The 14,920-nt window shown below is 37.3% G+C and overlaps 1 protein-coding gene across 13 annotated transcripts in view; it reads right to left on the minus strand.

Annotated features, from left to right (window-relative positions):
• QKI (QKI, KH domain containing RNA binding) overlaps window positions 1-14,920 on the minus strand; it is a 169,507-nt gene that overhangs the window by 41,474 nt on the left and 113,113 nt on the right. For all 13 annotated transcript variants that reach the window (XR_004261280.1, XR_004261278.1, XR_004261281.1 and 10 more), the window contains exon 4: window positions 5,261-5,404. Coding sequence is in view for 7 of the 13 variants with exons in the window: in XM_032253121.1 (XP_032109012.1) it covers window positions 5,261-5,404 (144 nt within the window). In the remaining 6 variants the exon portion in view is untranslated. The remainder of the gene's footprint in view (window positions 1-5,260; window positions 5,405-14,920) is intronic.

The following is a 14,920-nucleotide window of genomic DNA, read 5'->3' on the forward strand; positions in this document are numbered from 1 at the left end:
TATCAGTTTTACCTTCAAAAAAATCCATGATCTGACTACTTCTCAGCACCTTCAACACTACTCCAAGTCACTTTCATCTCTAACTTGAACTACAAAGACTTCCTTATTGGAATCTCTGCTTTCCCCAATGCCCTCAAAGTCTATTCTATTCTCAGGCAAGCAGCTGGAATAGTCCTTTGAAATACAAATTACACCTTGTCCCTCCTTTGCAAATCCCTCCAATGAGTAGCTTCTCATCTCATACTAAAATCCAATTGTCTTACCATGCCTACAAGCCTTGGATGTGCCACTGCTTCCCCTCCCCACTGACTTCACATCCCTCCGCTCTACTCATTAAGCTCCTCAATGGGCCCCTGGATTTTCTCTAAGCATGCCTCAGGGCCAACCCACTTTTCTCTTCTTTTAGGTTTTTTTCTTAGAGGTCGCCCTCTCTAACCAGCCTATATAAAACTAGTTCCCGCAGGGTGCGCTGGCTCACGCCTGTAATCCCCAGCACTTTGGGAGGCCGAGGAGGGAGGATCACGAGGTGAGGAATTCGAGACCAGCCTGACCAACATGGTGAAACCTCGTCCCTACTAAAAATACAAAAATTAGCCAGGCCTGGTGGCACAAGCCTGTAATCCCAGCTACTCGGGAGGCTGAAGTAGGAGAATCACTTGAACCCGGGAGGCGGAGGTTGCAGTGAGCCAAGATTGTGGCATTGCCTGGGCGACAGAGGGACTCTGTCTCCACCCCCCCCCAAAAAAAAGGGTAGTTTCCTAATCCCAGTTCTTTATCCCCTTATTTTGCTTTTTCTTCATAGCACTTTGTTACAACAACAGAATATTGCTTATATTTGTTTTCCTCATTGTCCGTAATCCAACCCCAATCAGAAGGTGATGGCAGGCACTTTGTTAGCCAGCTTTATCACTGCTGTATCCTCCACAGTTGTCACAGTGTCTAGCCTACAGCAGGTGTGCAGTTAACATCTGCTGAATGAACTACAAAGGCCCAGACGTTCTCGAGAAGACTGAAGGTTTAAGAAATTCAAATATATACACAACAACTCAATCTCTGTTAGGGTGAGGAAGATGTATACCTATCAGCGTGTGCTTTAGGGACGGCAAAAAGTAAAAGATGAAACCTCAAAGGTAAGCTACAGCAAATTATGAAGAAACTTGTAGGCCATGCTGAGCTTTGTATTCTTTTTTTCAGAGTAAGAGGGAACCACTAAAAGCTCTTTAAGCAGGGAAAGGTAAAAATAGACTGCAAACCAAGGATGGGTTTGAGAGGCCCCAGAAGAAGGAATACCAGTTGTGGGGTTCTGATATAGGCGTGGCTTCAAGTAGGTAAAGGCAATGGGATGAATTTGGTTGTTTTTTTTTGCGGCCACAGTTAACAAGTTAGAAAGTCTAACAGAATACTGAAGGAACAAGAAAAGTGTAGCTGAGAATTCCAAACCGAAAGACCTATAATTTCTGTTAATCCACAAGGTAAGTGAACATCTGCTACTCAAACTGTCAACAACACAAAATTATGAACATCACTATTAAAGGTAAATTTTGAGATAGAGAAAATACTTGCCTTTGAAAATATTTAGGCAATGATTAACTAATGAGCCTTATATTGGATTTTTATAGAAGTCAAAGCAACTTCTGTAAAAACAGTAAAAATGAGTTGGCAAGGAACTACTATTTCTGTACATTTTCTCCAACTTGAATTAATGCATTCATTTTATCAGCATTTGTAAAGAATACAGTTGCAAAACAGTATTACTTAGACATCATCATACAGAAACAACAAACATTTTTATAGAGCAAGTATATGCTAGATATTATTCTAAGTATTCTCCATGTATCATCTCTTTTAATCTTCACAATAACTATAGGGGTTTAATAATGCTCCAATATGCCCCCCACCCCAAGGGACAGGGTCTTGCTCCGTCACCCAGGCTGGAGTGCAGTGGTGCTATCATAGCTCAACTTCTTGGGCTCAAGCAATCCTTCCATGTTAGCCTCCCAAGTAGCTGGGACTATAGGCATGTGCCACCAAGCCCAGCTAATTTTTCAATTTTTTTTGTATAAAGGGGTCTTATGTTGCCCAGGCTGGTCTTGAGCTCCTGACCTCAAGCGAATCTCCCATCACAGCCAACCAAAGTGTTGGGATTAAAGGCGTGAACCATCATGCCTGGCCATGTTCCAATCTTATAGATGAGAAACTGAAGACAGTTAAAGTCACAATGCTGGGATTCAAAAACCAGGATGTGGGTTCTCAAAAGTATGATGGATTCCATCTCCCACATCTATTTAAGTAAAAACCCAAATCACCTGGTGCTTCAGGAAAATTCATTTTATGCATTTCTATGGTGAAGATGAAGGAACTTATTTTACCTTATGACAAGATTCAATTATTTACTTTTCAATTTATTATGTTATTGCTATGTGCTGGGCACCACGCTAAATACTAGAAATAAAAATGGTAAGCAAGACAAGAGATTGCAGGTGACTAAATAGAAAATTTAAAAGATACTAACAACAATATCCAGTTGATCCTCAAACAACAAGGGAGGCTTAGGTTGTTAGGAACACAGACTGTGTGCAGTCAAAACTCCTTGTGTAACTTTCAACTCTTCCAAAATGTAACTACTAATAGCCTACTGTTGTATGGAGGTCTTACAGTTGATCAACACACATTTTGTGTATTATATACTGTATTCTTGCAATAAAGTATGCTACAAAAAAGAAAATGTTATCAAAGCAGGGTGCAGTTGCTCACACCTGTAATTCAAGCACTTTGGGAGGCAAAGGCAGGAGGATCACTTGAGCTCAGGAGTTTGAGACCAGCCTGGGCAACAGAGGGAGATCCTCTGTCTACAAAATAAAAAAATTTAAATTAAATTTAAATTTAAATTTAAATTAAATTTAAATAAATTTAAAAAGAAAATGACCTAAGTTTACAGAAATACGTAACTTCTTTTATCTTTTTTATATATCTACAAACATTTCTATACAATACCAATCCTTTTTCCACTGTGTGCTTTAGTTTCAACGCCCATATCATCCATGCCGTCAAAGAATCCAAAGCAGTCTTGTATAACCGAAACCATTCTGCCAGACTGCCTAATGTCCATCTGTTTTTCTGGTGCTGTTTCCTCTATGTTCTCCTCATTGTCTGGCATTGCTTCGGGAGGATTTATCTCCACCAAATCCTCTTCTGTTAATTCCTCTGGTGTGGCATCTATGAACTCTTGAGGCTTCTCCAAGATCCACATCTTAAAACACTTCACCCACCACCTTTTTTTTTTTTTTTTTTTTTGCCATATCTGCATCTCTTTCAGGACTTCCTTGATTGGCTCTGCACCAAATCCAGTGAAGTCATGTGCAACACTGGACACATTTTTTTTTTAGGAATTTATTGTTTTGAGCTTGATGTCTTTCATGGCTTTTTCTGTAATAATGGCTCTTCAATGGTATCATCCTTCCAGACTTTCGTGATGTTCTATTTGGGTTCTCTTCCCTAGAAATCCTTTCCATAGAGTACGATGTGTAATGAGCCTCAAAAGTCCCTATGACCCCCTGAACTGGAAGCTGAATTAGAGTTATGTTTAGTGGAAGTACACCACTTTGACACCTTCAGTGTTGAATTCATGAGGTTCTGAGTGGCCAGGGGAATTGTCAAAAACAAAACAAACAAACAAAAATTCCCCAAAAAAACCCAAACAAACTTTAAAAGGCAGCCTCTTACTGATATAGCACTTCCTGACTTCAGGGACAAAGCACTGATTGAATTAAACTAGGAAAAGGGTTCTAATTGTCCAGGCCATCTTGCTGTACAACTGAAAGACTGAAAGCTGGTGTTTATCTTTTCAAGACTCAGGGTTAGCAGTTTTATAGATACGGGCAGTCCTAATTATAAACCTGACTTACGTTTACACAAAACAGTAGAGTTAGCCTACTGCTGCCTTAAATGCTGCTCACTTCTTTTCCTCACTTAAAAATGTCCTTTATGGCATTTCCTCCCCAGAATAGGGTGGCTTTATCCGCATTAAAGACCTATTCACACAGATAAACTTTCTCCTCAATAATTTGCTTAATGGCATCTGAGAACTCATCTGCCTCTTGGTTAGCAGAAGCTGTTTCTCTTATCTTGACTTTTTAAGCCAAATCTTTTTCTTAAACTATCAAATCATCCGTTGTTGGCATTAACTTCTTCAGCTTTAGATCCTTCACTTTCCTCTTGCTTTAAGTTGTCATCTAATGACTTTGCTTTTACTCAAATCATATTAGAATCAATAGCTATGCCTTTCTCATATCAATCCTGCACCCACATAAAAGCTGCAACTGCAACAGGTGATAAAAAGGTATTTCACAGAAAGTGCAAGGTTTTCGTAACTGGTGGCACAGCTATAGAGATGTCTTCACCAACTTCCTCTACTTCTCCTGCCCCCACCCCCCCGCCCCGCCAATGAATTCATTTATCTGGAAATGGTGGCAACCACAACCAGAGAACCTCAATCTACATGTGAAACAATTCGACTTTTTCTTGTAATGTCATGACTTATCTTTGCTTTTTGGAAGCACTTCCAGCATCACTAGTGGAATTCCCATGGGTTCCCTGGTACTACTCAAGGTTTACAATGTTGTACTAAACATAATAAAAAATACTTGAGAACTGTGAGAGATCACCTTTTACTGAAATAATGCAATTTACCAAAGACACAAAATGTTCACTTGGGATGATGAGAGTCACAAAGCATTTTAAGTGAATATTCTCAACACTTGAGTTCACCATAATAGTAACAGGAGGCGGCTATGAAATTACTGCAGTGCACTATGTATTATAGTTAAGATTTACTGCTGAATCCTGACATCTGTTTACACTTCTCTTGACTGTGTGAAAGGCACCATGTATGTTATGTAAGCATTTTCATGTGTAATGCTTGATGCATTTTAACTTTTTTATAATAGTCTTTTTGGTATATTTTATGGTAGTAAATGAGAAAACAGACTAGCTTCTATTACTGAAAAGCAAATTCGCAGATCATTGAATTTGCTCCTCCCTCCCTAACACATCCTTCCAAAAAATAAACAAATTTTCCAAGTAGTTGAGCAATGTCTATGTCTATTAAACTACATTTAAAAGTTATAAATTTTTTAAAATTTTATGCTTAAATGAAATTCTAACAAGTGATAACCTATTCTTTATACACATTGCAATAATTTAAAATAAACTGACAAAAAAAGACAGGGCCCAAAACTAAGGTCTAGAAATTATTACTTACTGCAGGTACCAATAATTTCTTCACTTCTTCAACTGCTCTCTTCAATTTGATTTCTGCTCTGTTCTGAGCATCTTCCACAGTGATTAGTACATGTAAATCTTCATTTAGATGCTCCCAGTTGGGCTTGCCTCTATTTTGCTCCTCCTAAAAAATTTACAGAGTACACGATTACACATTTTTCTCTTTAAAGAGAGAGTACATCTTTCGTAATACTAACCTGTTGTCAATAATTTCAGCTATTTTTGCATTATTTTGCTATGATGGCATTACAAATCTTTGAATTATTTTTCTGGGTCTTCAACGCTTGATTGAATGTTTGAGACTACTGGGTTAAATAACAGTTAATTCAACGAGTATTTGCTAAGCACCTACTGTCTACCAAGCACGGAACCAGATGCTAAAGATCAGTCCCTAGAGTGCTCCTATGCAGTAAGAAACATATATATGATACTGTCCTTACATCACCAAGAAAAACACTTGGAGAAACATGTCATTATTTCTACATTTTACTCACGAGTAAACAGAAGGATTTCATTCTTTAATTCAGTAATCTTTCGACTTCATTACAACTGCTTTTATAATAACATTGGTTGTATTCAACAGAAAAGGTATTTTGCATATAGATGTTGTTGTGTAAGATGACTGCCATTTGTTTTAAGTATTTCATGTGTTGAGTAATTATGAAAATAGTTTTAACTATATTCTCATCAGACCATATTTTAACTGTAAGGCTACTCTTCAATTATATCAAGCCACAAATACTATTTCATACAGACTATCTATATATCGTTTCCTTTATGTCTTCTAGTAAAGAATATCCCCATGTTGAAAACCTTGTCAAGTTACAGGGAGGTTAAGAAGTAGAGTTGGCCATAACTTCAAAATTGTTCTTGTTTTATGTTTTAGAGAACAGTAAAATTATGTGTTTTTAAATAAAATAAGAATATAAGAAGTATTAAATAGTATATATAAATGCACCTGTCTCACAGCAAGGTATCACAGACAATAATTATCTGCTGTTGTTGGACCTTTATTTTAAAAGTCACTATTTACCTAATTGTTAGATTCCTATAAAAGAAAATAAAGCAGGCATAATAAAACAGCTTTCTGCAACAATTAACATGTTTGAACTTAACCAATAAAAGTAAAAATAAATTTTAAGAGTAAAGGCTTCTGCTTTATTTTTAGTTAATATATTTTAGGATGAAAATGCATCCACACATTGTAAAGGGATACAGAAAAAAAATCAGACACAATCCTATCCTGGGCCATCCATGTCTTTCAAAGAGTGAGCTCTGAGTCAGCACAGTATCTTACAGGGGTACCACCTGTCCAACACTATGTGAACCACTAGCTCAGAATATCTGACTGTTTCAACATAAGATCACATTACATTCTTTTTGATGTCATATCTTTACAAAGCAACGTTTTTAGTGATTGCTGTAATAAAAATCAAGTCCATACAAAAATCAATGTGGAACAATAAAAGCGGGTGGCAGTATACAATCTGATTGAAAACTTTGGAGAATTTGAACAGCACCCCAGGAAACACAAATGCCATTAATAAATAACATAGTTATTTACAAATAAAATAAAAGCATAGTCTATTTCAATTCACGGTTTTTAATAGGAATTAAGTTGTTTGTACATATTTAATAAACAGAACTATGAAATATTTCTTTTTGACTAGGGTACACCCTGCAAACTAAATGGGAAACTAAGGAGTCAATGAATCAAGAAAATGGGAACCTCAGGGTTATCTGTATGGCAAGGAAAAAAATGTGTATAAATATCTCTACTGTGCCAAGAAAAATTGTTATCCAGATTTCAATTGCTATGTTAAAGAATGCTAAAAATATTTTCCCACCAAAATTAGTATTTTTATTTATTTATTTATTTTTTGGAGACCTACAAAAAAGCTGCTGGTCTGGTTTTATTTGGTGGGCCTGAAAATGCACTTATTTGCCTCAACACACAGGTATGAGGGATTTCTGCTTCCAGGCAAGATATAGTAACAGGAACCAGATTTACCCTCCTGCTGAAACAACCAAAAAACAGGCAGAACATAAAAACAAGTTTCAAGCCAGTGGATATCAGACAACTAAGGACAAACGACACAAAGAGATGGGAAAACCCGAGGTGAGCCTATGACTGTCCCCACTCACTGGCTTGAGGGTCTCCAGGCAACTCCCTGACATGAAGACACTAAGCAAGAATCCAGGGAAACTGAGGCAGCCAGAGCTCAAAAGAGTCCTGCAAGAGCTGCCACTCAACTATTCAGCTGAACACTGATCACTGCATACTTGAGAGGAAATTCCAGAGGCCAGGGAAGAAACCGCCCAAAACGATTCCAGGTCAAAGTGCCTGGCTCTGGAAAAGAACCAGATTGAAAGCCTTGAATGTTTCCCAGTGGGTAAGGTACACAGAAAGGTCTTGCCTCAGTGGTAGGAAATAACTAAACCTAGTCTGAGCACTGTTCCAGTACAAACTAAATACATTTTAAAAGAAAGACCAAATGCCTCAAATTATTTTCAACTAACTGAACTGTGTCAAATATATTTACAGGAATATAAAAATATCCATCCAACAAGGTAAAAGTCTGGCATACAATTAGAAATTAATGTGCATGTAAAAAAGAAAAATGCAACACGAGACCACCCCCTCAAAAATCAATCAAAAAAATCAACCCAAATCTATCTAGAAGTGACAGAGATATTATAGACAGACATTTAAAGCTGTGTGTGTGTGTGTGTGTGTGTGTGTGTGTGTGTGTGTGTGTTAAACACTAATGCATATAGAAACTAATATAATGAAAACTGTGGAACATTTATAATATATTTGAGAAAAGCTTAGGAATAAAAACTAAAATTGTGACTTGCCACAGAAGCCTTATACATGGAGAAAAACCAGAGAATTTAAAAAGGAAATAATTAGGTGCATGATAGAAACAAAGCTGCAGTATAATTCGTCATTTTACTTTAATGAAGGAATAAATTTTTAAGGTGTAAAACACCTTGGCCAATGCACAGTTTTCTTAGTTCAACAACTTACATGATACTTTAAAATATAAAAATGAGAGAAAGTTACACCTACCCTGTTTGCTTCAAAATCAGTATTTTGGCTCACACTTTTAAAAATGATTTAAAGAGCAAAAACTTTCAAAGGTGGAGAATTAACGAAACCATGTACTTAGACTCCTGCCAAAAATTCTTCTACAACACTGTAGAGTTTAAAATGTACAAACTTGGCCAAGCACAGTGGCTCATGCCTTGTAATCTCAGCATTTTGGGAGGCCGAGGCGGGAGGACTGCTTGAGCCCAGGAGTTCAAGGCCAGTCTGGGAAACATAGCAAGACCCTGTGTCTACTATAAATTAATAAAATGTACAAACTCTTAAGAAATAAGAAAATGGGAAAGGAAACCATTTAAAAATTAAGAATCTAGAAAGCAGATGGCTAACTTAAAATTTAGTAGACTCTAGTTAAGACAGAAACTGAGTTCCTTGCAATCCCTGTCCCCCACAAAAAATACTGAGGAAATGGGCAGCAGTGGAAATGGAGGTGAGGGTGGGGTTGAGATTGCTGGACTAGATGAACTCTCACTGAAAAGCATTTCAATCCCCATATCTCCTATCCACAAATGACTAGCTATTAAGCACTCCCTAATTCCCAGCAATAGACCAGAAATTGATTCCAAAAGGAAGTAAAACACTTTCTGAAACTGCATCAGAACAGTTGACAGGATAACTTCCAAACTGATGGCTGGGCTGTCCAGCCATCTTCCCTATTCCACATGCAAGGAGAGGGAACCCAGGCCCACATCTTGGGGGCAGGAGACTTGAACGACTGACCCTTCAGAGAGTTAAGACACTGCAATGCTGAAACAAGAAAATAATGCTGTATTTAAAAATTCTGAATACAAATAGAAACTCCTGAAACTAAAACTATGAGAGCAAAGATAAAAAGCTTGATAGAAGATTGGAAGAAAAACTGAGGAACCACGAAGTAGAAGATAGAGAAAAAAAATGGTACATACTGTATAAATATTAGAGGACTTATAAGAAATTCAGAAACTGAAATGACAGATGTCCAATCACCAATATAAAGAAATAGAAAGCAGAGGGAGAAAAATCATCAATGTTATACATTTTACACAAAACTGAGGGGATCTGAGCTTCCAGCTGAAAAGGACCCACTGAACTGTCACCACAAGGAATAAATGAAGTGGACACTTCAAAACAAGGTAGCAATCGAACAATCTAATGCAGCAATTTGAGAGTAAACACTAAAAGCACCTCTTTCAGTGTTTGTGGGGGGTGGGGTGGGGGGGGTGGCGCAGGGGAGAGAGACAGACCAAACCACCCATTTTCCACATCGGGCCTGAGAAAAATCTTTCATCCATATCAAATGTCACGCACAAAAAAGGCTTTAAGGTCATGCTACCCAAAGCCATGCTTATCCTACTGTAGTCCATTCCAGCTCAAAAAGAGTTAAATGCCTTCAGTTGTAATTATTTAATACAAATAGTATTTCTCCCTGTGATCTCATTCTTTTTTTTAAGCAGATTATAAAGACAATCTGGGAATGAAAAGTATTATAGAGAAATCAATAAAATACACCCCAAAAGGTCTTCTTTTAGTCATAAATTAAGTATAAATACAATTATAGGATACTTACTTCTAAACTCAAAATATCAATATTGGCTCACGCCTGTTATCCCAGCACTTTGGGAGGCCGAGGTGGCCAGATCACAAGGTCAGGAGCTCAAGACCAGCCTGGCCAATACGGTGAAACCCTGACTCTACCAAAAATACAAAGAAAATTTAACTGGGTGTGGTGGTGGGTGCCTGTAGTCCCAGCTACTCGGGAGGCTGAGGCAAGAGAATTGCTTGAACCTGGGAGGAGGTTGCAATGAGCTGAGATCGCACCACTGCACTCTAGCCTGGGTGACAAAGCAAGACTCCGTCATACATACAAATAAAGAAGAATCCATTCACACACTTCATTTTCTTACTTTAATAAATAAATCAGGACAAAGAAAAGGTTGAAATAAGCAGAGAGGAGAGAATGACAACATGGATACACACCAAAAATGGTGTATCTATCAGAAACTGTAGTCTATTAGGCATTTCTTTTTACAATTATATTTCAAATAATCTTTCAGGGGTTAACTGCTGAAATATTAATGTGGGAAAAAAATAGCTCATGACTACTATTACCATCCACTGTCTGCTTTACAGTTACCAAACGCAGTATCGTTTCATAATATATGCACCACTAAATCTTCAGCAATATAGAAGAACAGTTTTGCATCAATATATTCCCAAATTTACATTTTCCAGCACAGTACTGTCCCCCGATTTCTAGACCTCCAAATTCAACTGTCAACTGGAAATGTGTACTTCAGTCTCCAAAGCAGTATGAAATCCGTATGTTCAAATTGGGGTTCATGCCTCCTTGCTCCAAATCTGTCCACAATTACGTCTCAGCTATTACTCATCCTGAATGAATGTTCTGCATAAGCGTGGATTTTTAGAAACTGAGGCTTTGTAGGAAACCTCTGAAACACAGTCATGGCTTACTTGTGCTTTAATAGACTGGGTGCTGCACATGCACCCATTCATGTCTATCCACACAAATGTGAAGTGTCGTGTTTATTCACTTTACTTCATGGTGTATATTGGCCATTCACCAAACAAGGATTTTGATACCCATAACTTTATGGAAGTTATCATCTATGTCCACAATGCCTCCTTTACCCTTCTTTAATATTTACTTTTATTTCTTCCTTTCCTGTGTCATACAGTACTTAGTTATCTGTTCACTGTTTTTTGTAGCTAATAGAAAGTTTGCTCCAAGTTGAATATCAGAATCATCTCATTAATTTTCATACTCTTGACAGTATGCACACATTGACTTTACATATATCCGGCTCTAAACAAGTATTTACTGAATTGAATAATTGAACTTTTATGATTGAAGAGCATCATTAAAATCAAATATCAAACTGTGCATGAATATGCTGCAGCTTTCCCATAGTGCTCTGCTACACTAATGATTGTTGTGTCTGTTTAGATCATCCTTCATATATTTGCCCTTGCTCATATATCTTGGTTTCTGGGCCTGCTTCTTTCTTTCTCCTTAGTTACTAGGTGTATATGACAAACTTTACTCCTCCTCTCTTCAATTCTCCCAGATTTTCTACAATAATGGTTACGCGGTCTGGTTTTCACATCCCATCAAAGACTGCTTTTCTTTTACTCTAAAATCTCAATGCTACCTTGCTTTGATGTCCCAGAAGAACAGGAGACAAGATGGGTCAAGCTATTTTATTTTATTGCATTTTAGGTTTTGGGGTACATGTGAAGAACATGTAGGATGGTTGCATAGGTACATACATGGCAATGTAGTTTGCTGCCTTCTTCCCCATCACCTATATCTGGCATTTCTCCCCATGTTATCCCTCCTCAACGCCCCACCCCCACTGTCCCTCCCCTAGTTCCCCCCGACAGACCCCAGTGTGTGATGCTCCCCCTCCCTGTGTCCATGTGTTCTCATTGTTCAACACCCTTCTATGACTGAGAACATGTGGTGTTTGATTTTCTGTTCTTGTGTCAGTTTGCTGAGAATGATGGTTTCCAGGTTCATCCATGTCCCTACAAAGGACACAAACTCATCGGTTTTGATGTCGGCATAGTATTCCATGGTGAATATGTGCCACATTTTCCCTATCCAATCTATCATCAATGGGCATTTGGGTTGGTTCCAAGTCTTTACTATTGTAAACAGTGCTGTAATGAACATTTGTGGGCATGTACCCTTATAACAGAACAATTTATAATCCTTTGGATATATACCCAGTAATGGGATTGCTGGGTCAAATGGAATTTCTATTTCTAGGTCCTTGAGGAATCGCCACACTATCTTCCACAATGGTTGAACTAATTTACATTCCCACTAACAGTGTAAAAGTGTTCCTATTTCTCCACATCCTCTCCAGCATCTATTGTCTCCAGATTTTTTTAATGATCACCATTCTAACTGGTGTGAGATGGTATCTCAATATAGTTTTGATTTGCATTTCTCTAATGACCAGTGATGATGAGCAGTTTTTCATGTTTGTTGGCCTCATGTCTTCTTTTGAAAAGTGTCTGTTCACTTTGCACACTTTCGAATGAGTTTCTTTGTTTTTCTTTCCTGTAAATCTGTTTTAGTTCTTTGTAGATTCTGGATATTAGCCCTTTGTCAGATGTGAAGATTGCAAAAATTTTTTCCCATTCTGAACAGCATTGACACAATGAAGAAAGTGCATCAACTAATGGGCAAAAAAGCCAGCTAGCATCAAAATGGCAAAATCAAATTCACACATAACAATGTTAACCTTAAATGTAAATGGGCTAAATGCCCCAATCAAAAGACATAGAATGGCAAATTGGATAAAAAGTCAAAACCCATCGGTGTGCTGTATCCAGGAAACTCATCTCACATTCGACGATACACATAGGCTCAAAACAAAGGGATGAAGGAAGACTTACCAAGTAAATGCAGAGCAGCCCCCCCCAAAAAAAAAAAAAAAAAAAGCAGGAGTTGCAATCCTAGTCTCTGATAAAATAGACTTTAAACCAACAAAGATCAAAAGAGACAAAGGACATTACATAATGGTAAAAGGATCAATGCAACTAGAAGAGCTAACGATCCTAAATATATACGCACACAATACAGGAGCACCCAGATACGTAAAGTAAGTTCTTAATGACTTACAAGGAGACTTAGACTCCCACACAATCATAGTGGGAGACTTTAACACTTCACTGTCAATATTAGACAGATTAACGAGACAGAAAATCAACAAGGTATCCAGGACTTGAACTCAGACCTGGACCAAGCAAACCTAATAGACATTTACAGAACTCTCCACCCCGAATCCACAGAATACATATTCTTCTCAGCACCACACCACACCCACTCTAAAACTGACCACACAGTTGGAAGTAAATCACTCCTCGGCAAATGCAAAAGAACGGAAATCACGACAGTCTCTCAGTCTACAGTGCAATCAAGTTAGAATTCAGAACTCAGAAACTAACTCAGAACTGCACAACTTCATGGAAACTGAACAACTGGCTCTTGAATGTTGACTGGATAAACGAAATGAAGGCAGAGATAAAGATGTTTTTTCGAAATTAACGAGAACGAAGACACAACATACCAGAATCTCTGGGACACATTTAAAGCAGTGTCTAGAAGAAAATATGTAGCAATAAATGCCCACATGAGAAGCAAGGAAAGATCTAAAATCAACACCCTATCGTCAAAATTGAAAGAGCTTGAGGAGTAAGATCAAAAAACTCAAAACCTAGCAGAAGATAAGAAATAACTAAGATCAGAGCAGAAATGAAGGAGATAGAGACATTTAAAAACCCTTCAAAAAATCAATAAATCCAGGAACTGGGTTTTCTTGAAAATATCAACAAAGTATTTTTTAAACTGCAAGACTAAAGTTCTATCTCAATATAACAGCAAAGTGACAGCAAAGGCAAATTACAAATAATCAATATATGTATAAATATGTTCAGAGCTCAAAACCACTGACCTTCGCTCTTTTAAGGTAGGGTTCAATAACAAGAGAGGTTCCAAAGAAATGGAAAATAGCTTTATTTTATACAGCAAATTAAAATTTAGTAGCATACTAGGCAACTGTATAATCCATTCACACTTGATGGCAGAGCAAACAGTCTCAATTATTAATGATTCTTTATTATGGTCTATATTCTTGACAAGTATACTACGGTGAGATAAATTAGCCTTAGTGATGATAAATAAACTTAAAAATGAAAATCATGATCTAACACTTACTGCTTGCCAAGGAAGATGCTAAGCAATATAAATACATCACCCCATTCAATCCTCATAAGGTACATGAACATGGGACTATAGATCTTACTAAAATGTAACATGATTTAGTCAGGTCAGACAGTAACCTAGCCAGAACAACTTTAGAGCATGCACCCAACTAATTCCTAGCACAATACATCACCTACACGAGAAACTGTCTTAAAACAGCATCATAAATTAGTGAAAACCCAGAAACAGAACACAGAATTGTGGAATCTCTAGAATTTTTAACTTTACCTTTTTACTTTTAAATATTTTTGTGTAGAACATCTTGTCCTCACAGAATTTTAGAGCTGGTGGGGACTCTGGAGGCAGACAAAGGGATGGACGACATTATTTGGTAGATTGGTTTTGTCTTTCCATATTTGTCCTATCTCCTAACTTCAAACCAAGTATTCTTTCTCCATAAATTAATTTCTGAAGTCACATCCAGAATAATATCAAGAACTGGGAGAAAAACATCTCATATAACAGATCTCTTGTACCTACAAAAATGCTTTCTCCCTAAATGAGAGACTCACCTATCAAATTACAATGATACATATATATAAAAAGGATAAATCTGTAGCTGTTTCACTTACATAAAATTTCTCCAGTTTTTAAAGTTTCCAATAGGTGAGGTTGTTAAAACTAAAATTAGATATTAATATACAATGCACTGTTTCCAACATTATTACTAAGTTAGGACTAATTCACACCATTGTAACTAAATTTTACTACTTTTCAGTAACTTCCATTTTGGTTTTGAAGCCACTGTATGCAGTAAT

Source organism: Sapajus apella, unplaced genomic scaffold (assembly GCF_009761245.1).
Source record: "Sapajus apella isolate SASKATOON/1434 unplaced genomic scaffold, GSC_monkey_1.0 scaffold82, whole genome shotgun sequence".
NCBI classification, from domain to species: Eukaryota; Metazoa; Chordata; class Mammalia; order Primates; family Cebidae; genus Sapajus; species Sapajus apella.